The sequence below is a fragment of the Mustela nivalis genome (assembly GCF_964662115.1).
Source record: "Mustela nivalis genome assembly, chromosome: 2".
Taxonomy (NCBI): Eukaryota; Metazoa; Chordata; class Mammalia; order Carnivora; family Mustelidae; genus Mustela; species Mustela nivalis.
Genome location: NC_139021.1, coordinates 163031779 through 163058560, shown reverse-complemented (window position 1 = coordinate 163058560; position 26782 = coordinate 163031779). Strand labels below are relative to the sequence as shown.

The following is a 26782-nucleotide window of genomic DNA, read 5'->3' as shown; positions in this document are numbered from 1 at the left end:
ATTTCTCTTACTGTGCTGTGAGTGAGTTCTTTCAGGACAGGACAATGTCTTGTTCCTACTGGGATCCCTCTAATTGCCCAGTATATTTTCTGGCACACAATATGCCCTTAGTAGTTGATAAATGAATGAACGAGCAAAAAAGGAGAAAAATTGCAGAGGATGGGCTTTTCTGCTTGGATTAATTAATATTAATACAATTAAATAATATTAATATTCTTTTCCTATCGACTCTTCTTTACACACAGTCACACACTCCTCCCGCGACATCCCCTCTCATATATATGCACGGTCTGGGCGCATCTGAGGCCTTCCTCATAGAAGGAGAGCAGAGATAAGCCTCTGGGGAGGCCGGCAAAGGCTGCTTTTCTGGATCCACACTGCACAGAGCACTGCAATCCTCATCATTCAGTTATTTCGCTCATATACTGTCAGCAGTACTCTGCTCCAGACCCTGGGCTAGGTGCCACGACAAGATAGGCATTGTCCCAGCCTCCTGGTGCCTCTAGCAGAGGAGATGGACCTTAATGACTAACTCAAAGACCTATAAAATTATAACTATGACAGAGGCCATAAGAGGCCTCTCTGGGAAGGGCAAGCAAGCAGCGGGACACAGGTCAGGGGCCCTTATTCAGAGCATTTCCTATGGGATTGTACCCCAGGGGTTGCCTCTCATGTAAAAGACCACTCACACAATGCCTCCCACTGGAACTGAGCAATGCAGGAGCCTGAGAAAGGCTTTGGGAAGGAGGTAACCTGGGCCAAGAGTGACAGAATGAGAGTCAACCAGAAGAAGGGGCAGAAGAAAAGATTCCAGCCTGTGCCATAGCGCTGAGACAGAAGGAAGCAAGGGGTCTTGCAGGACCTGAAGGAAGACCACCGTGGCTGAATCAGAAAACACCAGGGGCAGAGGGAGCACGATGAGACAGGAGGGGACACAGCTACCAGACAACGTGGGGGTTTGCTAGTCAGACAGAGGGTCTGTGCCTTATCGTGCAAGTAGAGGAAAGGTTGGCAGGGCCCTTCAAAAATGCCTCAAAGCCCAATTTCCTGTGTATGGAACCTTCTCCATGGACATACCCATTCATAAAACTGGCCCAGCTGGGAGACATCAGCCGTTGCCCTGACTTTCCATTTCCCTCCTGTCCCCTGACCTATACAGCCCCTTCTCTACATCAGAACCAAGCCTCAAAAGACCCCACCTTATAGCCCATCTGGCCATTGGGGGCACATGAGTCCCTAACTACTCCAATTCCACTTCTGGAAACCTCTTTATCTGTCATTCAGCAAACACAGATGAGATTTGTTGGAGGAATTCTTTTCTGGGAATCAAAGCAAGTCCAGAGGGAGAGAGAGCACAGTTCCAAATAAGGATGGGAATGATGGAGGCTGTCTTGGGGACAAAGCTTCCCTGGTTTGTGAGCTGCTCTTCAGTCCTCCACCATCCTGGCTCCGCCACTGCTTGAGAAGCCCAGGGTTTGTCTCCCCCACCCCCACATGGGGAACTCCCAGAATCAAAAGTGGCCCCGTCAAAACCAAGGACAGGGGCCTGTCCCCTCATTGGACCCACTCACCTTCCCCGGCACAACCTCAGAGCAGCATGTGGATTATTTGTGCTGAATTTAATCAGCTCAGCCTTCTGAATTTCTTTGAAGCTTGGCTTTGTCAGAGCCCGTGGTTCCTTGAGTGTTAGACCCTCTAGAGTGTTCTACTCTCCTTTAGACAGGGAGCCAACAAGCAAATGTGTCATCATTTCACAGGATTTATGGGCTCCCACCACCTACCTGTGGATACCCTCCACCCACACAGCTTCAGACACCTGCCCTAAGCCTCCCCTTGCAATGCAAGAGCAGGCTTTGGACACCTGGAAACCCTCTAAGACAGCTTCTCCTACTCTATCCCTGAGGTAGAGGTTCTTTCCTTTTCCTCCACACTTCCTAGAACCAAGACGTATCTTTTTAAATCTATAACCAGAGATTCTAATGGAGGAGTCTTAGGAAAATCCCAACTATGAAAATCCCAGAAGTACCCCCAAAGCAAATCTTTGCTTTGGCCAATCTCTGGCCTTTGCCCAAACCAACATATGAAAATCCTTCTGTAAGATTTTAATATGGACTATGCAAGAAAGAAAAGAAAAAGGGAGGGTGAACTTTGGGAAATAGGTTTGGAAAACAAAGGATTTAACAAAGTTAATTCTGTTTCTTTGCATTAGTACTTCTCAGAGCCTTTAATATGCTAACGTGTAACTAGGCCTATTTGACCACAGAACACTTTCCTCTTAGCTTCTCAGTGGTAAACAGAAATAAGACTTGCCATTCCCAAACCCCTTCTAATACCAGCACATATTAGGTAGCTCCTTCAAAGGGTCCCTCCCCTCCCTCTGGGGAGCTGGGAGCAAAGATTTGAAACAGACACGTTAGTTGATGGAGAGAAGCGATTTTTCATCCTTGGCTTTAAAACTGTACAACTGCCCAGACTCGACCCCCAGAAGTTCTAGGTCTTTTGGTCTTGGATGGGACTTCATTTATTTTTTATTTTTTAATTGTCATTCAGGCAATTAAAATATGTAGCTAGGGGTAAGAATGTGTTGAGGTTCTTAATGGATTGGTCCTCACTAGGTTCAGTTATGAGGCTAAGATTAGTTGAGATGGCTTAAATAAGAGTTTATTTCTCCTTTACATAAAAGTTTAGATGTAAGTCATCTAAGGGTGGTACAGTGGTTCTGCTCCATAAACCCCTCACACACTAAAGCTCCTTCCATCTAGTTGCTCTACTCTCCCTAGAGTGTGGCTTCATCCTCATGGTCCAACATGGCAGCTAGAGCTCCAGCCATCACATCTATGTCTTCCAGGCAACAAGAAAGAGAAAAAATAAAGAAGGGGCAATGAGCATGTGCCCACTTCCTTAATGAAGGTGCTCCTAGACTGACAAATGACATTTATACTCACAGCTCATTGACCAGAACTTTGTCATATGGTCGGTCACACCTATGCACAAAGGAGGCTGGGAAATATGATTTTTAAGGGTTGGCCACATGCCCAGAGGAATATCAGATGTTCTATAGAAGACAGGAAAAAAATACGTATTTGAGGACAACTTGTCACCTCTGCCATAAGTCATAAGAAGGTTAAACAGACCATGCACTTAAACTTGCCACACATCCTCTCTGGCTATGCACAGGCAACCACAAAGAGGCTAGGCTAGTCCGAGACAGTGGCAGAGGAAAAGATTCACTTGGCAAAAAGGATCATCCAGGAAGAAGCCTCTCCTGGGACCCTGGTTTCACAAATGGACAAAAAGGTTAGGGTTATGTGACATCTCGGAAGCAACAGAGCTGGGATTTAGACTCAGGACTGTCTGGGTGTGACATCTGACATCTCGGTTGCCTGACAGAGGGAAGGGAAAGTACAACAAACTCTGCCTGGAGCAAAAGCATCCAGACATGCACAACCCACAGCCCCCGAAGGCCTTGCTTTAGAGTGAAGAGCAGGGGCTTTGGAAAGGACCTCCAGGTGCTAAGTGGTCCCCCAGGGTCCATCCTGCTGGGTTAAGGTTTCGTCTTTCTGCAGACCTCTGGGAATGACCAGGGGACAACAGCCGTGCTACTCAGTACACGGCAGCTTCTTCACCTTCTTCCTTGGCAGAGAAGGGGAGCAGGGCTGGAGAACCTAGAGATGAAGTCATCACAGGGAATGGAATGAGAGGATCCGCAGAGGAAAGGATCGGCAGGGTAGGGCTCTCTCTGAGAGTGGGGCGAGGGTGGGCCCCTGCTTACTTTTTTTTTTTTTTTTTTTTTTTTGTCAAATCGGATCCAATTGTTCTACTCTGGGCTGGGTTCTCTTCACTCAGAGGGTCCCCAGGATTAATGCTCAACCAGGTTCAAAACCAGTCCGTGGGCAGCATCTGCTTCCATCAGTCAGGCAATCGACAGCCTGTGGAGTATTACAAACGGAGGACACGCAGATCCCTGGGCCTGACCCTGGGTGGGAGATAGGGGGCATGGCATAGAAGAGGTAGGTATTCCTTTCTCTGAGAGCTACTAACTCATTAGATGGAAGTAATCCTAACAGATCTCCCAGACAGTGATTGAATGACCACCAAGGGCATATGCCCGCTGTCTTAGGTCCCAGAAACCAGCACAGGACACCTCTGTTCACATCTCATCTGTCAGATATGAACGTGTCTGCCTTGAACTGTGTCAGCTGGGCTGGAGCAGGTGGGGTGGAGGTGGGCGGTCCAAGAAGTCTTCATAAAACACCCAGACTCGGCAACTACGTGTGTGTGTGGGTGTGTGGGCATGCGCGTGCCTGAGCGTGTACGTGGGCCCTGGGGAGGGGGGTGTGCATATGTGTGAACATCTTCAGACTGGCCTTTGCCCAAAACATCCAGCTGCAGGCTTGTCCCTGCCTCCATTTGAAGTGGCCTTCTCCCCTCTCCTCAACACCCCGTACCTCCCAACCCTCACCTCCTCTACTGCTCATCCACAACACAAGAAGAACGTGTGGCCTCCCTCCAGGCCCAGAGATATCTGGTTTATTATGATTAAAGGCATAAGCTCTTACCTTACGGGAGCATTCGTCTTTACATTTTGAAAGGGGGCAACGCTTCTCCCGTAGGATGAGATCTCTAAAGGTGGGATATAGAGCGAGAGGCAGAGGAATTCCAACAGTTTTTGTTTTTGTTTTTTAAGATTTTATTCATTTATTTGACAGACAGAGATCACAAGTAGGCAGAGAGGCAGGCAGAGAGAGCGGGGAGGAAGCAGGCTTCCTGCTGAGCAGAGAGCCCAATGCGGGGCTCGATCCCAGGACCCTGTGATCATGACCTGAGCCGAAGGCAGAGGCTTTAACCCACTGAGCCACCCAGATGCCCCTTTCCAACAGTTTTTAAAAGTCTCCTTTAGGTCACGCACAGTCCCGGGCAAATCATGTCCATCATCTTTTTCATCCTTCATAACAATTCTGCAAAACACACATTCTCAGTCTGATTTCTCAGAAAGAGAAACGGAGGCATGGAGACAGGAACAGGGCTTGCCCCAGGTGACCCAGCGGTGGAGGGGAGGCATTTTTTAATACTCTGTCCCTTGATGGGGACAAAACATGGGAGTGGGGATGGTGACAGATGCCAGACAGCCTCCTTAGAGCCCTTCTGGGTACAGACACAGAGAACTACTCCTCTGCCCAGGCTTGCCCCACGTCCATCATGCTCAAGGTCCTTCTAGAGCCCCACAGCCATTCTTCCTCCCCCATCCCCCTCAGTCCTCTCGCCCCGCCCCCCCACAACCACTTACATTTTGGGAAGTAATTGACAAGGTGGGATTATTTGCCCTTGCATTCACACATCCCAAACTGAGGTGCTGGTTTGGGGCTATCCCTAAGCAGTTTTTAAGAAAGCAATCTAAACGGAATCAAGTGTACTTCCCGGCCTCAAAATTTAGCTACCGAATCATTTCTCTAGGTAATAATGATAATGAAAAATGGCCTCCAATTATTCAAAGCCTGTTTTCATGAATAATTCAGGAGCAAAGAAGCTGGGGCTCCTTACCTGCTTGCCACAGCACCCCTCCTCCACTCCAATCCTTTCCTCGCTCCTGGAGCACTTCTTGATTTAAAAAAAAAAAAAAAAAGATTGTAACTCTCTACACACTGAAGTATACAGGCTCTCATCACCTGGAAATGCCAGTTAAGACAACCACCAATAGACCCGACACCAGGCGCCTGACACTGGGTTAAGCATGCTGTGTGCATTCCCTCGTGCAATTCCCTCAGGAGCTGGTATTATCCATGCCATACAGGTAAGGAAGCAGAGGTTCAGAAAGTGAAAGAAATTATTCCAAGGTCATAGGAGAAAAAGTGATCGAGGAAGGACCCAACCCTGGGAAATGCCAGAGCCTGGGCTCCACGCCACCACTGTCCATTTTCACCCAGGAGATGGGGCCATTTCCCCGGTTGCACTCCTGGTCACTGCTCTTCTTGCCCCCACTCCCAAGTCCAAGGCAGGAGAGCTTTCTCAGCTCATCCCAGAGCTATAGGATTTGCACAGAATTATTATCCCTCCTGGAATGTTGCCAGACTCCCCAGTTTACACACTGGTTTCTTGCGAGACCTGGTTGGTAGACAGAAACGTGGGGACGCTCTCTGGCATCTAGAGACAGGCTTTGCCTTATGCCAGATCCAGCTCCTTGGAGGAAATTTTTACAAAGTTTTATGTGTAGGTGAAAGCAATCTCAGCACCCACAATCCTCTCCCTTATCTTATCAATATAGCAACCTATATCCCAACACAACTAAGAGGACAGGTGGGAGGAGCAAGTTTGAAACAGCACTTTCAGGTGCCTGATCTAAGATGTCTGTGCTTGGTTCTGTTCTGGTTCTTTACCACCTCCCTTGAGACCAGGCACAAGGTGCCCTCCTCTACACTTAGTACAGGGAAGGGGCCAAGTCAGCCAAAGAAGACCAAAGCCGAGATACTTAACATGGGAGAAGTAAAAAGACCCAGTTGACTCTGTCCACTCCCATCCCAAAGGGTCTTTCACAGCCCTTGGCAAAGCCAGCCAGCAGACCACCTGTATCTGTCCCCCCTTCTTCCTTAGACACAGAAGCCTGACATTTATGCCCATACACTGTCCCCTATACCCAGGAGTAAAGACTCCTTACACAGCTGGGTTCTGACCACAGGAAATGTAGCAGAAGAGTGTTGGGAAACTTCCAGTAAGCCTTCTTCTCCTTCTCTTCTTCCCATTTGCTGCCTGGTACTAAGATACGCTGGCAGGAGAGGACCAGAGCCCCTCTCACCTCATTCTTCTCTTGCCTGTCTATCCCCTGCTCATCTCTCCCGTTTGCCAGATGCACCTGGAAAAGAGAACACTTGAGCTGCATGGTCCTTAGTAGTTGATCCCTGGGACTCAGATAGGCAACCTCCCACCAAGGCAGGCTTGACTCCAGAAGACCCCTCACCCACTCCCCCCTTAGGCAGGATCCAAATAGCTCATAACATTTCTGCTGGAACCCCTACCCTTTGCCGTTGAAACCCACCTCAGCACTTGCAATCAAAGACAATTGAGTCTGCAGCCAATTCATTTACAATTATTTGTACTTGCTGATTCTTTTTGTGGTTGTGTTTCCTTTTTTTATTGTGGTGAAATATGCATAACATAAAATCTACCAAATGGATCATTTTTAAGTGTACAGTTCAGAGGCATAAGGTATATTTACATTGTTGTGTAACTATCTTGAGTACTATCCCTTTCCAAGTATTTTAAACTAAAATTCTGCCCCCATTAAACATTAGCACTCCCTCCAGTCTGCCCCTCCCCCACTTGTCCTCCTCCAGACTCTGGCAACCACCACCCCACTTCCTGTGTCTATTATTTGGACAACTCCTCCAGTCTGCCCCTCCCCCACTTGTCCTCCCACCAGTCTGCCCCTCCCCCACTTGTCCTCCCTCTAGTCTGCCCCTCCCCCACTTCTCCTCCTCCAGACTCTGGCAACCACCACCCTACTTCCTGTGTCTATTATTTGGACAACTCCAGGTACCTCGTAGAAGTAGAATCATCAACATTTATCCTTTTGTGACTGGCTTATTTCACCTAGCATAAATTCTTCAGGATGCATGTAGCTTGTTACACGTACAGAATTCCCATTTTTTTTTTTTTAAGACGGACTAGATTTCACTATACGTATAAACCACACTTCAGCTTTGCATTCCTCCACAGACAGACACCTAGGTTGCTTCCACCTTTTGGGTATTGTGAATGATGGTGCTAGGAACAAGGGTACAGAATGCATTTCAGGGCTCTGCTTTCCATTTTTTTAGACATGTGCCCAGAAGTGGGATTGCTGGGCCATATGATAATTCTGTATAATTTTTTGAGGAATTGCCCGACTTTTCCATAGCGGCTACACACTTTGACTTTCCCGCCATTGCTGACTCATTGGTCGGCGTTCTTTTCATGACATTTCATGTTCCCGTGATGGTTCCTCATCCAGAAAATCAGAACCTCCAGGGCAAGGACAACACCTTCTCTGGCCTATGGATTTGCTAGCAATGACCATTCATGGAGGCCCCACTGTAGAGAGACACTACCAACCACCAAAGACATTCTGAAATGTCTCTGGTGGACCAAAGACATTTGGGACAAATGTCCCAAAGAGGACCAAGAGCCTTTCCCAGAACTCGAGGAATCAAGGTTTTCAACCTAGAAAGAAAAACAGCCAGGAAAAGAAATGAACGGACACGGGCTATCGCACACAGAAGCAACATACTAATTCCCATGGCAGGGGGAGCGGTGAAGGAAGGCTTCCTAGTAAAGAGAGCATCTGAATCAAGGACTGAAAGGAATGAAGTATGTCTCCAGGCAGCATGAAGAAAGGGAACCCCAGCTGAGAGACACGGGGAGAGCAAAGGCCCAGCAGTAGGAAAGCTGCTGGTGTGTCTGGGACCCACGGGAGCTCCAGGGTCTAGCACCAAGAATGCAGGGGCAGTGGAATGAGAGGCAAAGTCAGTGAGGTGAGCTGGGGCCAGGAGGGAAGACCTTGTCAGCCAGGTGCTGAAAAGTTTGGGCTTAAATAGGAGGCAGTGAAGAGCTGCTGAAAGCTTTTGAACAGGAGATGTTAGAACCAGAGCTTTGTTTTATGATCAGGAAAGTGACCGCAGTGTGGAAGGCTGGGTCGGAAGGGAGGAGATTAGAAGCAGGAAGCCGGGTCCCCAGGCCCCTGCAAGCTGGACACACCCCATGTTAGGACTTTGACAGTGATGCTGTGGAGCCCATGGGTTTGTGTGGGGGGTGCAGGTAAGAGAGCGCTGTGCAGGGAACCCCGTGGAACGCAGGCGCTCTCTCTCTGAGCTAAGGAAACCAGCTGGGAGCTGCCTCCCAAGCCTCTCAGTTTGCATGTGGCACAGGCTCCAAGTCAAGAATTATTTGGCCTTCTGTGGGGCCCACTGAGGCAGAGGTGAAAGACTTCAAAGGCTGGAAATAGACCAGCTGGGCTGGGGGCAGATGGAGGGCTTGGCAGGGACGCAGAATGCTGTGGTAGGAAGAGCTAAGGGGAGGCCAAGTCAGGATGTCTACTGGCTCCAGAACCTAGGAACTCTACTAGTCTCTGCCTTCCGCCTCCTCGAGTGCCAGCAAGATGAGCTGTGATCCGGTGGGCTAGTCACATCATGGAAACCATGAAGGTCTGAAAATTGTACCCTGATCTTTTGAGAGAGGCCCCCCATACTTCCCAGCATCCATTTGGACAGGGCAGGAAGAAGAGAAATGAGAAAGAGCCCAGATCAGACCACCGAAAGTATGTTTTCCGCTCATCAGAGTGTCAGCTCTATGATAATCAGAATGGAAAAGCTTCTAGTTCTGTACCAGAGAAGGTGACGCTCTTACAATATTACCTTTTATCCCCTGCACATGGAACAGAACTCCGCCCTTGGTGTCTAACACGTGGGGTTCGGGATGTCCTGGCTATGCGAGGCAGGGAGGCAGGTCCAGACCCGCATCTCAGGGCTGTGGGAGCATGGCTGTGGATTGAGGTTGAATGGGGGATGGGGCTGAGCTGCGGGACGACGGTGCACACTCCTGTGGGTCGTTCACACGCAAGGGCTTCTGGGAGCCGGGAAGTCTGTTCCTAATTTGCACAATGGCTTCATATGGAGTAGCTAGGACCCTGCTAAGACAGACTTTTAAGCTGCTTCAGAAATTGTCTCCCATCTCTGATGTTCCAAAGTCAAATCCTTCTATTATTAGTTCTCATAGCCTGAGTAGCTCCCATGTGTAGCACCTGTCACATTTACAAATTTACATCTATTTGTATGAATATTTATCAATGTCTGTCTTCCCACTGGATCACGTTCTCCAAGAGAGAGAGCAGGGAGCAAGGGGTTATTCTGGTGCCCAGCAGTGTTTGCCACATAGTAAATGATCAGCCAAGGTTTATTAAGTGAAAACCACTGTCCCAGCTGTGGGTCACCACAAAGTTCTGCAGGATGACTTTTGGGCCCCCATCGCTTTCTCCAGCACCGTGATCCAGTTCCTTGGAGACCTGCTGTGAGTTAGAAGGGGCTGGGAAGTTGGGCCATAGCCACGCTCCGGCACCTGCAGGTTTTGAAGACAGCGCATCGTGTGAAAACCCCCAAGCCACAGGCAAGGGTATAAACCAGATTAGGCTCCCTCACCTCTCATGGCCCATCTCTAATGTCGCTGGTAATGCAATGAGCCAGCCAGGGAACCCCGTGACAGAATGATGGAGCAGCCCAATTTTCTAAAAGGCATCGAAGTCAGACTCTGTCTGAAACCCACGCCCTCGTGCACACACGTGGACATCACTTCAGCTGCAGAGTCACTCACCGACATCTGCAACAGTAAACAACACCTTTTGTAATGGTGGGGGAAATGGGCCGCTTTTCAAAGAAGCCTGGTTTCTTTCTTTTTTTTTTTTTTTTTCACCCATAAAAGCTGTCATCCTTAAGGTTTTAAGAGCAATAGGCTTGGCTTAGAAAGGAAGATGTTTGCGGGAAATCTTACCCCTCCTCCTCCACCCAGCAAGTCTTCCCCTGGGGGCGTAACCAACCAGGTCTTCATGTTGCTACTTGATGTTCCTTTTTTTTTTTTCCCCCTAAAAAGTCCATGCCATCCCTTAAAAAGAACGAATGCCTCAAAGCCGTCCATGTTTCTCAGCCCATATTTTAGGTTAGCAATTGTACTAAAAAGCTGTTGCTGCATAACGAACATCCTCTGGATCCCGGTGGCAGAAACGACGCAGATCTTTCACTCACAGGTTTGCAGGTGGGCTGGGCAGCTCGGTTCCATGCTTTTCCCAGCCTCATCATGACGCCCAGTCGGGTCAGGTGACGGTCGAGGCACAAGAGGTCAGACCAAGTGCAGGAGCATATCCCAAGCCTCTGCACATCTGGTCCGCTCGCATCCCACTACATCCTACTTGCAAGGCCTAACATGGAAGGGCAGGGACAGGTGATTCAGCTTGGTGGAAGGAACGGCGAAGTGACACAGTACAGGGCATGGACCTGGAGAGGGGGAAGCCCACCCCTTGTCCTAAGGAACTGACTGCTTTCCTGCTGTTCACCAGGTCCCCCATTTGCTGAGTTTCTGCTACATGCAAAGCACGATGGGATACAAAGTTGAATTGGATCCAGTCTCCACCCTCCAGGAATTGACAATAAAGGAAACAAGTGAGTCCATAAAAAGGTGACATTTGAATATGAAGCAAAGAGCTGGGGAACAGGGGAGGAAGTAACACATCCTGGAATACTTTGCAGGGGAGGGAACACTTTAGGTACAAGAATGCTTTTGTTGGGTAAAAAAGGAAAGAACCCTTAGTTCTCAAGCCAAGGGGAAGAAATTCAAGATGAGCCATGATGTCTAACATTGTATTCTTTTGGATTGTAAATTGCTTTCATAATAGTGGATCCCAAAGACATGGAGGGTTCTAGATTGCCAGCAGGAGAGTGCTATAGAGGATTCGTGGGTCATCTCATCAGGATCCCATGCCACGAAGCCCTGAGGACACCAGGATGAACAAGAGCCAGCCTTACCTTCAGCACAGAGGCAGACAGGTGCATGGCTTGTGATTGAGAGGAATCAGCAGGACAAGTTTGTGGTACCCAACCACACAAAGCAGGGAGAGGATGAATGTGGCAGCTTTAAGAACAAGAGAAATGCCAACGGACTTCAGCTCAAGGTCCACATTCTGAGACTTCCTGGAAGAGGAATTCTCTCTCTGAGCACAGGTGTCTGGAGTAGAATTTCTCTTGAGGTTCCTAGGATCCAAAGCATTATGGCAAACCCTGTTTATCTTCCCGGAACTTAGCAATTAAAAGCAGGAGACCTGGGTGGCTCAGTTGGTTAAGAATCTGCCTTAGGAAGGTCCTCAGTCTCACAATCTGAAGAATCTGCCTTAGGCCCAGGTACTGATCCCAGCGACCTGTGATGGAAGCCTGTGTCTAGCTTCCTACTCTGGGGGGAACCTACTTCTCCCTCTCCCTCTCCCCCTTGCCAGTGTTTGCTCTCTCTCGTGCATGTGCATGCTCTCTCTCTCTCAAATAAATAAAATCTCTTTAAAAAGCCTGAAAGTAAAATTGCCTCTTCAGACCCACTTATTCTCCGTCACATTGAGGAAACCAAGGCAGCCCAGTAGACGCTTCTCTCACGGATGATCCAACCTAACAAATGTTCAAGGGCACCTGGAGGTTAATATAGCCAGGAATTCTCCCTGTTTGGGTCCAGAGATGGCCAGGGATGAGTCCGTAAACCCCCTGAATGACATAGGAGACATACGTTTTCAGTGAGCAGGAATTCTTAGCTTTTAGAGCAAGATTTCATAGCTTTCACTCTATTTACAACCTCCGTACAATTAGGACTGCCCCCCAAGGAGTTAAAAACTTGATCCCTCCTTCCCTCATTTCTTCAACAAATACTTATTGATGCTGACCCCCCACCCCACCCCCAGAGACCATGTGCCCAGCATAGGAATACAAGGAAGGCAAGACATCCCCCCAGGCTGCAGGTAGGACCATCTATACATCATCTACATCTTCCAAGAAGTCTGTTAGACACGTTGGCAGCACTTTATACCCCTTCCTTATGTCCAACGTCCTTCCTCACTATTCCCAAATCCTTCTCCCCCCCACCTCCTCTCTCCCTCCTTCCCTTGATCCCTTCAAAGAATATTTAAGGAGCCCAAGTTTTGTGCCTGGCCCTGGCTGTGTGTCTTGTTAATTGCTGAAACTGTGGTTTGGACTGAGCTAATTTTGAGGCAATTCATCTCTATGACAAGAAAAAAAAAATTGAAAACCTCTCGTCATCTCCTCTCCGCCCCTCTCCCGGCCACCCTGCCCTGCCCCAGTCAGGGGAAAGCTTTGTTTTCTCCTTGAAGAAGCCATAATGGAGACTCCCCCTATGTTTATGGTTTATGGAGAGAGAACATTAGAGAATTGCCATGGTTACAGGCCCCGTTCTGCCTGCATCTGAGGACCAGAGGGAGCGGGAGGAAAGCACCGAGCAGCAGCCCCGGTGCTGCTCAGCCCAGAATCATCATTAAAAAAAAATGTTTAAAGAGGAGAAATTGCTTCTCAAACAGCAAAGGGAAAACACCAGGCTTGATAAGGTTGTTACACCGACTCTTGGTTGGGCTGTTCCTTCCTCATCCCCCCCGCCCCCCTGCCCCGTATTATTTAAGGTTGTATTAAATCAGGCGGAGGGAGCAGATGACAAAATGCAACTGGGTGTCGGCGGCTCTGGCAGGACGCCCAGGCTTGGTGCCGGGACCCTCATCTCAGCCCCTCCATTGTCAGCCGCAGCAAGGTTGGCCGCTAGGGTTGGCCTGTCCCTGCAGACCCTGCCTGAGGACAGCCCTGCACTCCCTCTCCCTTGGGGGCTGGTGGACCCCAGGAGACCGTTCTGATTCTGAAACAGAACCAGGCCAAGCTAGAACTGGGCAACCAGGGTCCTGATGCAGCTCTGTGTCCTAGGGAAGGTGTCTTTGCCTCTCTGAACTGTGATTTCCCTTCCTTAAAAACCAGGGCATCGGTAAGCATCCTGAGAGCAAAGCAGTGGGATATGTTGTAAAGGGTCAGGCTGCCTGGGTCCAAATTCTGACTCTCCATTTGGCTGGTGGTAAGAATCCAGCAAGATGCTCAATTAACCTCTCTGTGCTTCAGTTCCCCACCCACTGGGGAGACAGGAACGACACAAGTGCTGACCCTATGGAACTGTGGGGACAGGCACCAAGAGAGGGTGCTTGTGCGATGCCTGGCGAATGGGCACCGTCATCCCTGTGGCCACAACTGTGAGTCTCCCTCCTTTCAGAGAGCCCAGAAACTGATACATTTCTTCAACAAGATGGCAGACGAAGCTGTTGGCTTGCTAATAGAATGATTCTGCACTCGTATTTCTTCGCCTTCTTCCCCCAACCCCCACCTGGCCCCTCCGTCTGAATGACCCCACAGTCGGGGGTCTCATCCTGAGACCACCTGCATGGGCCTGAGGGAGGGCTCACCTGTTGTCCATTCCAGAGCGGGAGGCTTGGATTTCTGCCCTCCCAGCTCCTGCAGGCACAGACATCTTTGGGCGGGGGACCTTGGAGAGGCAAAGTGGGAGTTAACGGGGGAACCCAGTGCCGGGAGCCATAGCGAAGGGGGAAACCAGGTTGCATTTGTTAACAACAATGGGTGCGTTCCTTACTGCCGGCGCTCCCAGGGCAGGCACCCGGTTTAAGCAATCACCATGCTTGCCCTGTGCTGTCACAGTCCCTGACCAATCCGTGGAGGCACACACTGTCACATGTGGCGCTCTGCCCGACCTCGTACAGCTCCCCTATGGCCGAGCCCAGCTTTGACACTGGGATAGTTGGGGCCTGACCCTCAGCCTCTCCACACCGTTTCCAAATGGCCTGCAGGGAAAGTGCTGGGGGCCTCCGACCCCAAAACTTTCACTCTTTTTTAATCACTCCTCCATTCCCTGTGGTCATGCTGACGCGGGCTTCAGGGCTCCCACGGGGGCTGCAGGTCCATCCTGCCCCTTGGACAGGGAAGCCCAAGCCCAGTGCCCACCTACCCCCAGCCCCCACTCAGAAGGAAAAGCAATTTTCCATATTCATGTATCTGAGTCCCAAACCTGCTGACCTGTAAAAAACTCTTCCCAGTGATTTATTTGTCTCTTCTCGCTAAGACAACCAACATTATTTTATGTCACGCGTGTAGCAGAGACATTCTCTCCCTTCCGGGGTCAGATGGGGCTGGCCATGGAGGCCAGGGAAGGCTCAGAGTGGTTTCCGAGGGCCCCTGGCCCCAGGGAAGCATCACTTGGTAGGGACACTTACACCCCAGTGGGCAGGGACTGGGCCAGGAGAAGAGCAAATCTGGACTCAGGCCACCACCTCTGGGAGACTCAGTTTACCTAGAAACCTGGGCACCCAGGTCACAGCATACATCCCAGAGGACCTCTCACAGGTTCCACAGGGGGCTCTGCTGTGGGCAGGATGACTATCTTGCACTTAAAGGACCCTGCTTTCTCTCAGAGAGCCACCGAAATAACGATAGCCCCGATATTCCCACCCCACCCCACTTCCTCTTTGCTGCAAAAGGGTGGGTGTTAGGAAATGGATATCAAAGATCAGTCGGGTGGGATCACAAACAACTCGGAAATGGCATCTTAGTCCACAGCGGAACGAACACTTACTAAGCACCTGGTGCGTGGTCGTGGGCCTCCGAGGGGGGCGGAGAGGGAGGGAATCGCCAGGGGGCGTGGCCCGGGAGCCAGAGCCCTGTGGGCTGAGTCCCTGGGCCCCAAACCAGCCCTTGTGGCATGAGGCCTGTTGTTCTCCTCTCACTGTGCCTCCACTGCCTCATCTGTAAAATGCAGATATTCACAGCCACAGCAGAACATTATTTGCCTCCTTCTCGCGACTCTTTCACCGCTCACCCCTGCGTGGAGAGCTCAGCTGTCTACCCTCTACCTCCTAGGTTCTGCGACTACAGCTTACTGTGCACAAACCTCTGTTGTGCCATCAAATCGTTTCATATTCTTTTCAGAATATGAATTTCCTTAATTACAGGGACAGAGTCCGGAGGGCGAAGCTGCCTTTATGCTTACTGTTGCTCCCCTCTGGGATCTGGTAGGGGAACGCACAGGCTGCAGAATCAAGCAAGAGGTGTTTAACCGCCTGATCATGGAGGTGGGAGGGGCCTGTGGTCAGAACAGTCAATCCACTGGCGTGGCCAAGGGAGGACTGACTCAGTGTGTACTGAGAACGTGGTCTGCCATTGCCTGCACATACAGAGGATGACGGATGGATGGATGGACAGACAGACAGATGGATGGAATGATGGGTGGCTGGCGGGGGGAATGGATAATGGATGGCTGGAGGATGGGTGAATGTTTGGAATGATGCCTCGCTGGCTGGCTGGCTGGCTGGATGCATGGACACATGGATGTATGGACAGGATGACCTTACTCTGGGGGGATTTCTCTGGCCTCCTGGTCCCTTCAAGTTTACCCTGAATCTTTACCTCCTTTCTTCCTCCACGGGCTTAGTTATTACTGCGAAGCTGCACCCTAAGTCTCAAGGGGAAGGTTGGTTAGTTTTCTCACCTGCTTACGTTGTGTAATTAAATAATATAAAACCAAATCAGTGTCATGTCTCAGACATTTCTGCCAGGGCTCTCAGCCTCCTAATTCATACCATTGCTTGGCAGGCACTGGGCAGCCTGTCCCCCTGAGCTCCCTCTGAGCCCTCAACAGGTCACACCAGGCTTGGTGCAGCCTACACTGAGCCCAGCCAGCAACCTCCTCTTCCAACCACCCTGGAGACACAAACATTTCTGTCAAGTTCAGTACAAGGCAGCCCAATGCCATCGCAGGCCCAAGGACATGGTTGCTAAAATCATGTAGGAAAACAGGCTCTGTCCTTGGGGAAATGCTGGTATGGTCCTTTTAGTGCTTCCTTCCACTGCCTTAACTCTGCCCAACCCACAGCCCATCCCCCCCATAAGGCTTCCCTGATTCTTCAGCCCCCCACCCCACCCCATCTGTTTCCTCCTCTGGCCTTTGCAACCTTCTGACTACCCTGCGGAGAAGGCAAAACTGTCTCTCTCCTCCATTCATGTTTTGACTTCAGCCCATCAGAGAGGGCATCTTTCCCTAGTTTCTCCCCCAAAGGACAATGTCTGAAACACCTGAATGGTACCCCTTAATACTGCCAAAGTTACCAAAAACAACTGAAGCCTGAAAAATTGTCACAACCAAGGGCTGCTGAGGAAACCCAATGACTAAATGGGATGGGGTATCCTCAGTGGGATTCGGGATGAGAACAAGGACATTAGGCAAAAAAATAAGGAACTCTGAACAAAGTCTGGGTATCAACACTGGTTCATTGCTCAGGACAAACACACCTCAGTAATACAAGACACACCGATAGGAAAACTGTGTGGGGTCTGCGGGAACTCTCTCATACTGTCTTTGCAGGTGTTTTTGTAAATCTGAAAATCAGATTATTTTTTTTAAAGTTATGGAAGGATTTGGGCCCCCAGCACCACCCACCCTGAACTGCTAACATGTACACCCCTCAGGGCAGAACAGTTTCACATACTCTCACTACCATTTGGTGCCCCAGGAAGTTCAAGTTCCTTTAAGTCAAGAAACAAGTCTTCCCTTACTCTTACTTCATGGCCTAGCATGTAAGAGGCACTTAATAAATGCCTGGCAATTGGGGCGCTGGGGTGGCTCAGTGGGTTAAAGCCTCTGTCTTTGGCTCAGGTCATGATCTCAGGGTCCTGGGATCGAGCCCCGCATGGGGCTCTCTGCTCAGCAGGAAGCCTGCTTCCTCCTCTCTCCCTCTCTGCCTGCCTCTCTGCCTACTTGTGATCTCTGTCTGTCAAATGAATAAATAAAATCTTTTTTTAAAAGTTCCTTAAATGTTATCTAATAGTTAATATTCTTATTAACTATTATTATTATAAATATTAATATTACCAAGCCTTACTTGGCCCTCCAGATGCCTGGCAATTGTTTAAAACCCCTTAGGACCTCAGAAAGTTATGGAGGGGGGAAGAGATGGTACGTGGCGTAAGTTTGCATTTTAATATGTATTTCCCACAAGGAAACCAGCTGATGGCGATACATTAAATGAGGCAAATTATTGCAACTTCACAATATAAAATAATAAGTCCTTCTTAATGCATAATCATCCTACTTAATACTTAACAATGGGCACTCGTCATGGGCCAGGCGTTGTGCACAATCTCATCTAGTCCTCAGAACAACGTTAAGTAGCAGGTGGTTGGGGTCGTTAGAATCCCCATTGTACAGATGAGCAAAGTAGCTCAGTGAGATGATGGGACCTACTCAAGGTCAGAGGGCTAGTGAGCAATGGAGCCAGGTTTTACCCCAGGCAGAGCAGTCTGGCTCTGATCCACTTTAAGCCAGTATATTCTACTTATATGCCAACTACTTACCAACCCGTGTGACTTATTTCACCCTGTTTCTCAGCAAGGTCTATGGGTTCCAGGTCCATCTGATTGTAAATTCCCAATAAATAGGTCAAAATGAACAAGGTATCTCAAAGCATCAGTCCAGACTAGCAGAGAGAGGTTACCCAGAGTTTCCATGATAGCAGACTGTCCTCCACAGCAGCTGGCCTGTCTTCCTTCAGCTGCTACATGCTTGGTTCTGGTCCTACCTCTGCCATCAGGGGACTGGGACCCTTCAGGTCGGCCTCAGTTTCCCTCCTGTGCAGTGATAGGGCTAGACCAGCAGAACTCAAACAGTCCCAGGCTCTTCAGACATGATGGGGCCTCTGAGGGGCAGGCCTGTGTCTGAACCCTGCTGTGGACCAGAAAGACCAGTGTCTGGGGACACAGCCTTGCCTTTGACTTTTCACTCCAAATACTCTCAGCTAAATTCCTCATAGCCCCCATCCTGTCATCTCTTCTCTAGGAGTGGGATCTCAGCAATGACCCAGCCCCTAGCACAGGCTTTCCTGAACTTCTGTCCCTTCCATATGTCGGAAGGGAAACAGGCCAGCCACAGCAATCCTACCCAGATGCCCTCTTTTGTTTTGTTCTAAATTGCAAGCACATTCTACTACACAGATTTTTTTAAGATCGAATCACAGAATCTCCAGAATGGCAGTGACTTCAGAAATCATCCGGTTCAGAACTTTCTAGAACAGTCAGACTCATGGCAACAGATGAGTATGGTCGTGGCCAGAGGCTGGGGACAGGGAGCGTGGGTTTTGCAAGACGAAAAGAGTTCTGGAGATTGGCTGCACAACAAAGCAAATGTACTTAATGACCCTGAACTTGGTTAAAATGTATGTTGTGCTTTTTTAAATTGTGGCAAAATTTTTTAAATTTAAGTAAAATTAAAAAACAGTAATTCATGACAAAAACATAACTCCATTCAAACCATCACCACCATGAATAGTCAACTCCACTCCTCAGCTTCCTTTCTAAGAGGTCTATACCCCATCAATACCATTGACCCTCACTCCAGTTATGCTCTGAGCCAGGCACTGGGTTGGAGGTGGGTGGTGCTAGGGAAGGGAAGACTGGGGCAGGGGGCAGGGGAAACATAGACATTGGTGGTTCTTGCCCTCTGTAACTGTGCTGGGGACACAGAGGCTCGTGTTATTTAAAACACACACACGGAGACTACAGATTGTCCTCGGCCCTCCCCTGCTCTGTTCTCTAAGACTGGAGACCTTGGAGGAGCTGCTCCCAGGTTCCTCTATCAGCTGGCTTCTGGCTGGGTTGACCCAATGGGAAGCATTAGTAGGAAACCGGAGGGTGGGCAAAAGGGAGAAGTCAGAAGCTCTCTCCGCTTCCTTCTGTCTCCCAGGAAGTGTCTAGGGCACCAGACGCTTCTCCTAACTGGTTCCCTCTCCCATCAGAAACACCTGCCCCATGGCTCCAATTTCCACCTGATGGCAGGCCTGTCCCCACCCCTGGGGTCTGGTAAGACCACCTCTTCCCTCTGACCCTCCAGCCTAGAGCGGGACAGCTGTTGCTGTTGCTCAGCTCTGAGTTGCCTCACTATCCCTTCTGGCCTGAAGCTTCTCCATCATGTTGTGTTAAATGTCCAGCCCTGTAAAAATTCACAGTCATGACTACTTTCCTGATTGGACTCCTCCTCATGATACCGGCTCCCTGGTCGAGCCTGGAAGGCAAAGGCTAAGACTGCTTTGGTCTATTACTTGCCCTGCAATTCATCCACAGGCCTGTGCTCCAGAGAAAGAACCCTGAGTGGTTAAGGAAGGTGCTCAAACATCCTATGATCCCAGGGATTTGAATAGCCGGTTCCAGCGCTCCCCACCTATGGCTCAGCAGACCTACCACTCGCCTCCAGATGTGTTTGGGTCCCCAGTGGCCAGATGTGCTCAGAGACCACTGAGCAGAGAATAAGGAGTACCTTTGGTAGAAGGCGGGGGAGGGTCTGAAGCAGTTCAGGGAGGCCTTGAGAGATGCCAGTGACACCCCTCCTTCTCACCCCACCCCCAGTGGAAACAGAAATCCCTATCAGGTGTCCCGGGGTTCTCTTCTAACCAAGAGTGATCTTGTTCACACACCTGCACTGTCCACAGTGGTGACCAGCAGCCGCACATGGGTTCTTTCTACTTTTAATTTAAGTTAGCTAAAAAGTAAATAAAGTTTAAAATTCAGCCCTTTCATTGCACAAGCCATGTTTCAAGCACTCACCTGTGGCTTGAGGCTGCAGGATTAGTGCAGACACAGAACATAGTGTTTGGGCAGCGCTGTCAGTAGAGAAAAGGGCCTTTGTCGACCGAGAAAGGAAAGAAACGGCATAATACAAATTAACCAGTTGCATTTTAACAACCAAACAAGCTCCCAGCTACGCGTGGGACCAAAAGATGATTGCATTTTTGTGCCGATATGGCTTTTAGTCGTACCCGCTGAGGGTTCAGGCAGAGTGGAAGAGGCAGAGCCAATTTCCTAACGCCTCTTCTGAAGGCGCAAGAATTCTGAGCTGATAGAATAAACGCCAGGATGCGAACCTACTGGAGTGAGGAGCTTTTTGGAAATGAAAGAGGCATATTTACTTAAACGGAAAAAAGGAAAAATAACATGTTTACTCTTTACTTGGATCTTTTAAGAAACAAAAGCGCTCCAGCTAAAACCTACCTAACTGCAGCACAAGTGTCGCAGACTGGGCCACGCGGGCGGTGGGCGAACGAGACAGGATACTTAAACTGTCTGCTCTGACAGGAAAATTAAAGACAATTGAGCGCGGCGTTAAGCCTGGAGAAGCAGAGCCGGTTTCATTGCATCGTGGCTTCTCTTGCTGCAGCTCCTTGCCAGCAAGAAACAGCTCTATTTCCAGTTCATTCAGAACCTATGGTGGTCCCCCCTAACCCACAGAGGATACCGCCCGAGCCTCCCGGTGGCTGTCTGAGACCGCAGATGGTCCAGAGGGCTCTATATCCCACAAGCGTGCCTCGTGGATTGCATTTCACGTTATCGAACTTCGCAGATGTTCCTTTTTTTTTTTTTTTTTTTTTTACAAATTGAAGGTTTGTGGCAACCATGCATTGAGCAAGTCCTCTGGCACCATTTTTCTAAAAGCATTTGCTCACTTCGTGTCTCTGTGCCACATTTTGAAATATTTCCAAGCTTTCCCTATTATTATATTGGTCATGACGGTCTGCGAACCGTGTTCATTGATGTTACTACTGTAATTGTTGTGGGACACCGTGAACTGCGCACATATGAGATGGAGAACTCCACCGATAAAGTAAGTGTTTGGACTCCAGCCATTCCTCTGTTTCTCCCCCTCAGGCATCCCTAGTCCCTGAGATACAACAGTATTGAAATCAAGGTGATTAATAACCCTGCAATGGCCTCTAGGTGTTCAAGTAAAAGGAAGAGTCGTAGGTCTTTTACTTTAAATCCAGAGCTAACCATGATTGGGCTCAGTAAGGAAGGCCTGGCGAAAGCTGAGACAGTGTGGACGTGAGGCCTCTTGGAGCAAACAGTTGGTCGAGCTGTGAATAAAAAGGTCTTGAAGGAAATTACAAGTGCTCCTCCAGTGAACATGCGAATGATAAGAAAGCAAAACAGTCTGATGGCAGATACGGAGACAGTTTGGTCTGGATAGATGATCAAGCCACCCACAACATTCCCTTAAACCAAAGCCTCAGCCAGAGCAAGACCCTGACTCTTCAGTTCTGGGGAGGCTGAGTAGGTGAGGAAGCTGGAGAAGGACAGCTTGAAGCTAGCAGAGGCAGGTTCCTGAGGCTTCAGGAGAGAAGCCGTCGCCACAACACGCACGTGCAAGAGGAAGCGGCAGGGGCTGCTTTAGAAGCTATAACAAGGCGTCCAGAAGATCCAGCTAAGATCATTCTCAAAGGTGGCTGCACTCAACAGCGGATTTTCCATGCAGACGAAACAGCCTTCTATTAGAGAAGATGCCCTCTAGGACTTGCATAGCTAGAGAGGAGAAGTCAGTGCCGGGTTTCCAAGCTCCAAAGAACAGGCTGACTCTCTTGTTAGGGACCTAATGCAGCTGGAGACTTTGAGCTGAAGCCAATGCTCTTTGACCATTCTGAAAATCCTAGGGCCTTTAGGAGTTATGCTAAGTCTATTCTGCCCGTGCACTATAAAAAGAACAACAAAGCCTGGATGACAGCACATCTGTTTACCACATGGTTTACTGAATATTTTAAGTTTACTGTTGAGGACTACTGCTCAGCAAAGATTTATTTCCAAGTGTTACTGCTCATTGACAATGCACCTGGTCACCCAAGAGCTCTGATGAAGATATAGTACAAAATTCATGTTGATTTCATGCCTGCCGACACAGCATCCATTCTGTAGCCATTCTGTAGATCAAGGGATCATCTGGAATTTCAAGTTTTATTATTTTAGAAATATATTTTGTGAGACTATAGCTGCCATCTATAGTGATTCCCCTGATGGATCTGGGCAAAGTCCACTGAAAACCTTCTAGAAAGGATTTACCATTCTAGATACCATGATTTCTAGGAAGAGGTCAAAATATCAACATTGATAGGAGTTTGGAAGAAGTTAATGAATCCTAATAACTAGAACCAAGGAAAAGCAATCGCTAACATTAATTTAAATTTACCAGTTCCTAGGCTCTCTCCATCCACATCCTTTCATTTGATCTTTGTACCAAATCTGGGGGTGGAGGCACTGCTGGCCTTTCTATTTCACACATGAAAAACACCAGGTACAAAAACATGTTATCTATCTAAAGTCTCAAAGTTAGTAAAGAGGAGATCTCAAATTCCTGCTTCCAGAGGTTATACCCACCATCACTACACCATACAATGAGAGGAGAAAGAGCCCAGATTCAGCAAATACCCACAACATCTGTGTTAATTACATATACCACACAAAGATGTTTCCAATTCCATCAAAGCCTGATTGCACCTATATGCATGGGAACTGGACGAGATTTAGACATTTTGGTTGCCGTTCTAGCCCTCCAAGATTGTATGTACCTCTTTCAGGCACACAGAGATACTGGACCTTCATGGATAATGACCAGACACTTTTTTTTTCTTTCAAAAAAGCAGAGGAAAAAAAAATAATGACACATTTTTAGCAAGCAAGGAGATGCCAGAAGGTAATTGCTTTCCAAATTACTGTAAGTTATAAATGGATCAATGATTTCCTCTGGAGTTGGAATCAACAGTAATTAGCAATATGCAAATCCCACCCTGAGCCCTTTACTGCCCACAATGAAGGGGGAGGCGCCCTAAGCAGTCATTTGCATTCATCTGGAGGAGGCCCAGATGGGTGCACCCCAAATGGGGTTTGCAGGCTGTGAACTGAAGGAAAGTGGAGGGGAGCAAAGTAAATCTCTGTCCTGCTGAAGTTGGGGCCGGGGGTCTAGGGATGCTCCTCAGAGCTCTTCTAGCAATAGTCCCGGCCCTGTCCCCAGGTCAGCAAAGAAGAATCTGAATCAAATGTACAGTGAATTGGGGGAAAGGTGTGGAAACTGTCAGGATTAACTTCTGTGTGGCATCGGTACGTCTGTCCCCTGAAGGAAGAAGTTGGCTGGGGTGGGAGGAATGAGCCCTAGAAGAAAAGTCCGGGAGCCTAAGCACCAGTCCTGGCTCTACTCTACTCTACTGTGCCTGGAACCAGTCGCCTCTCCTTGCAGGTGCTTGTGAGAAGAGAGGATTGGACCAGGTGAGGCTCCTTCTGTTCATTTATTCATTCACTACCAGCACTTCCTCTACCTATTGTGTGCCAAGCACTAAGAACAGAAACCCAACTAAAACTTGTTCCCACCATCAGCAGCTCTCAGTTTGCCAGGAGCAAAGAATGTGTAACAAGATCATCTTTTTTTTTTTTTTTTTTAAGATTTTACTTATTTATTTGACAGAGAAAGAGAGAGAGGAGAGAGAGAGTGTGTGTACAAGCAGGGGAGAGGGATGGGGGAGAGGGAGAAGCAGGCTCTCTGCTAAGCAGAGAGGCCCACGAAAGGTTTGATCCTAGGACCCTGAGATCAAGGCCTGAGCTGAAGGCAGATGCCCAACCCACTGCGCCACCCAGACACCCCAGCCAGATCATCTTAATGATGGATTCTAAGTATCGCAAGACACATATGAATAGGTTCACTCCAAGTGAATCTGGACGACTTCTTGGAAGAGGTAACATTTCAGTTGGGCCTCAAAGAATGAGTCTGTATTTCATTTCCAAGCAATTCAGTTGTAGCTCCATCTGGGGCCACAGAGGGGTTAAAGCAACACTCCTTGAGCTTTTCTGAACACACAAATCATTGGGGAGCACATATAAAATGTCCATTCTTGGAGCCCATCTCTCACAGGGTCCCATCGGTCCATCTGGGACTGGGACCGAGAATCCGCATTTTAGCAAGCTCACCAGCGACTCGGGGACAGTAGGCCTGCAGGCCACATTCTGAGAAAGGACTGGTGCAATCCTTCCTGATTCTATCTGTATTGTTCAAAACAAAACAAAATCCTAAGGACTGCTTTCAGATACTTGACAAGACACTTGACATTTGACAACTCCTGAAACCTCCACATGGGCATCCCCTCCCAAGAAGCAAACTACCCACTCCCGACACCCGTGGTGCCACCAAAAGCCATGAAGAGCCTCTTCAGAGCGGAGTATCCATATTCCATTCATTCTGTGCAAAGGGCCAGGGACTCGGCATCTGTCCTCCAGAGGCACCCCTGAAGCAGTCTGGGAAAAGGTTCCCAAGCCGTTCAGCTGGTCCCTCCCTGCCGAGTGGTGACCAAGCTTTCTGAGCTGGTCCATCTCCTCCATCCCCGCCCAACAGGGTGCCTGGTGCTCCCGTCTGGGAAACAGAAGGCATGGAGGGCATTACGGTAGAGAAAGCCGGACTGTCCTGAACCGAGAGCTCACCGCCTGATCGTCACCTGGCTGGCTCGCTCCACACGGCCAGGCGGACCTCAGCTAGATGCCATCGCTTCTGGCAGGTCTCCCCCGACCAGCCCACCTGATACCTCGCCAGTCTAGCCTCGTCTGGCCTATCTGGGATGGCCCTTCAATGATGCTCCCCGATCCACCATGCCTCCAGGTCCAAACGTCTTACATGGTCTTCTCCCCTGGATTCCAGGCTGCTCCTGAGACCCGTTTAAACCACAGAACGTGGCAGAGGTGATGCTGTGCCTTAGGAAGGCCTGGCAGCTCCCTCTTCTGTGCTAGTGGAAGCCTGGGACCCTGATTTAGGAAGTCCAACTCCCCTCCTGGAGAGAGTAAGTGCAGGTGCCGCACGGAGAGTGAAAGGCCCCGAGACGACATGGAAAGAGAGACTCCGCCAAACCACCAGCCATGTAGCCACACAGGTGACCCTCAGCAGGATGTGCAAAGGAGCCCAACCTGTTGAGCCCAGCCCTGGTTGTAGGACTGTAAGCAAACGGAACAGGGTGTGTGTGTGTGTGTGTGTGTGTGTGTGTGTGTTTTAAGACGTTATTTATTTATTTGAAAGAGAGATTGAAAGAAAGCATGAGCAGGGGCAGGAGTGACGGCAGAAGGAGAAGCAGGCTCCCCACCGAGCAGGGAGCCCTACAGTGGGCTCGATCCCAGGACCCTGGGATCATGACCTTAGCCAAAGGCAGACACTTAACTGGCTGAGCCACCCAGGCGCCCCAGGTGCGGTATTTTAAATCACTGAGTTTTAGGATAGTGTGTTACACACCAACTGATACCTGATACCTTATCCCTCTGTTTCACCTTCTTCATGCCATTATTACAAAGAAACAGAAACTCTCTGACGGCCTCCTCTAGAAGGTAGGCTCCCCGGGGTGGGAAGGGCTGGTTGCTCTATGCTGCATCCCCACCCGCTGAGCCTTGCCTGGCACAGAGCCAGAGCTCCCCAGTATTGGCTGAATGAATTCACCACCCCTCCGCTGAACCTCAGGCTGGACCGGGGAAAATGTAAGCTAAGAATCCAATGCCCTTGAGCTGATGCTGCCAGAGGGAGAGTCGGGAAGACGTGTTGATTGTCCATTAACAAACTTCGCACGCATCCGAGCAAACTTTTAAAGGCTAAAGAAAAACCATTAGTGAGGAGTTTCAGGCTTGTTCAGAAGCACCAGAAACAGCTGGCTTTCAAGCAGCAGCGAGACTGCAGCTCCCCAGGGGTCGCGGGACGCAACAGCCAAGACCAAATGGCCCTCGCGCCTGATCTCGGCACAGTCCCGGAGCCAACAGCTGGCCTTCTGTGCTCCCTTCCAGCGTGCTGCGCTCCGCTCCGAGCTTGCCCACCCTGAGGAAGGACATTTCTCCAGCAGACCCTCAGCGGCCACCTCCTACAGAGCACAGCCAGCTGCTGATGCCAGAGGAAGCCAGGGGTCCCCTCCAGGGTGAGCAAGCTGGCTACATAGGGGACAAAGGGAAACAGTGCAGGAAGATGCCTCCTGGCTGCTTTTTGCACAAACGGCCCCCTGACACCAAGCCCCTTATTCCCATTTGCATGCTCTTCTGGTCTCTTTGTCCTTCCCTCCCTGTCTATGTTGGCGAGAGCCGGAGGAAACTTTCTAGGCAGCAAGCGGCTGCTGGAAAGCATGGGAGTGTATAAGAGTGCCATCTGCCAGGATCTTCGGAGTCCCTAAGTCAGTTGACAATGGGACTGGGGGAGAGGTGGGACCTGGTCCACCCCCATATCTTGAATTTTTCTAAGTTCCCTTGTCTTCTCTTTATGGAGATTCTCTCAGCACTTTTTTGAAAGTTAAATTAGGCGATGTATTTCAAGTAGCGGTTCTCACACGTTGCTGCACATCAAAATCGTTTAGAAGACTTGC

General features: G+C 49.4%; 1 protein-coding gene across 5 annotated transcripts in view; it reads right to left on the bottom strand.

Annotated features, from left to right (window-relative positions):
- Window positions 1-26782, bottom strand: part of LOC309860404 (uncharacterized protein) — a 116023-nt gene that overhangs the window by 68326 nt on the left and 20915 nt on the right. For 2 of the 5 annotated variants that reach the window (XR_014309342.1, XR_014309344.1), the window contains 2 exons: window positions 5542-5598; window positions 4734-4958 (listed from right to left, as the gene is read on the bottom strand). Coding sequence is in view for 1 of the 5 variants with exons in the window: in XM_082722562.1 (XP_082578688.1) it covers window positions 4579-4623; window positions 5542-5598; window positions 6653-6847; window positions 14003-14082; window positions 20199-20254 (433 nt within the window). In the remaining 4 variants the exon portion in view is untranslated. Of the gene's footprint in view, window positions 1-3717; window positions 3977-4559; window positions 4624-4733; window positions 4959-5541; window positions 5599-6652; window positions 6848-14002; window positions 14083-20198; window positions 20255-26782 lie in introns of those variants that run through there. The other 3 variants (XM_082722562.1, XR_014309341.1, XR_014309343.1) reach the window with 3 other exon arrangements.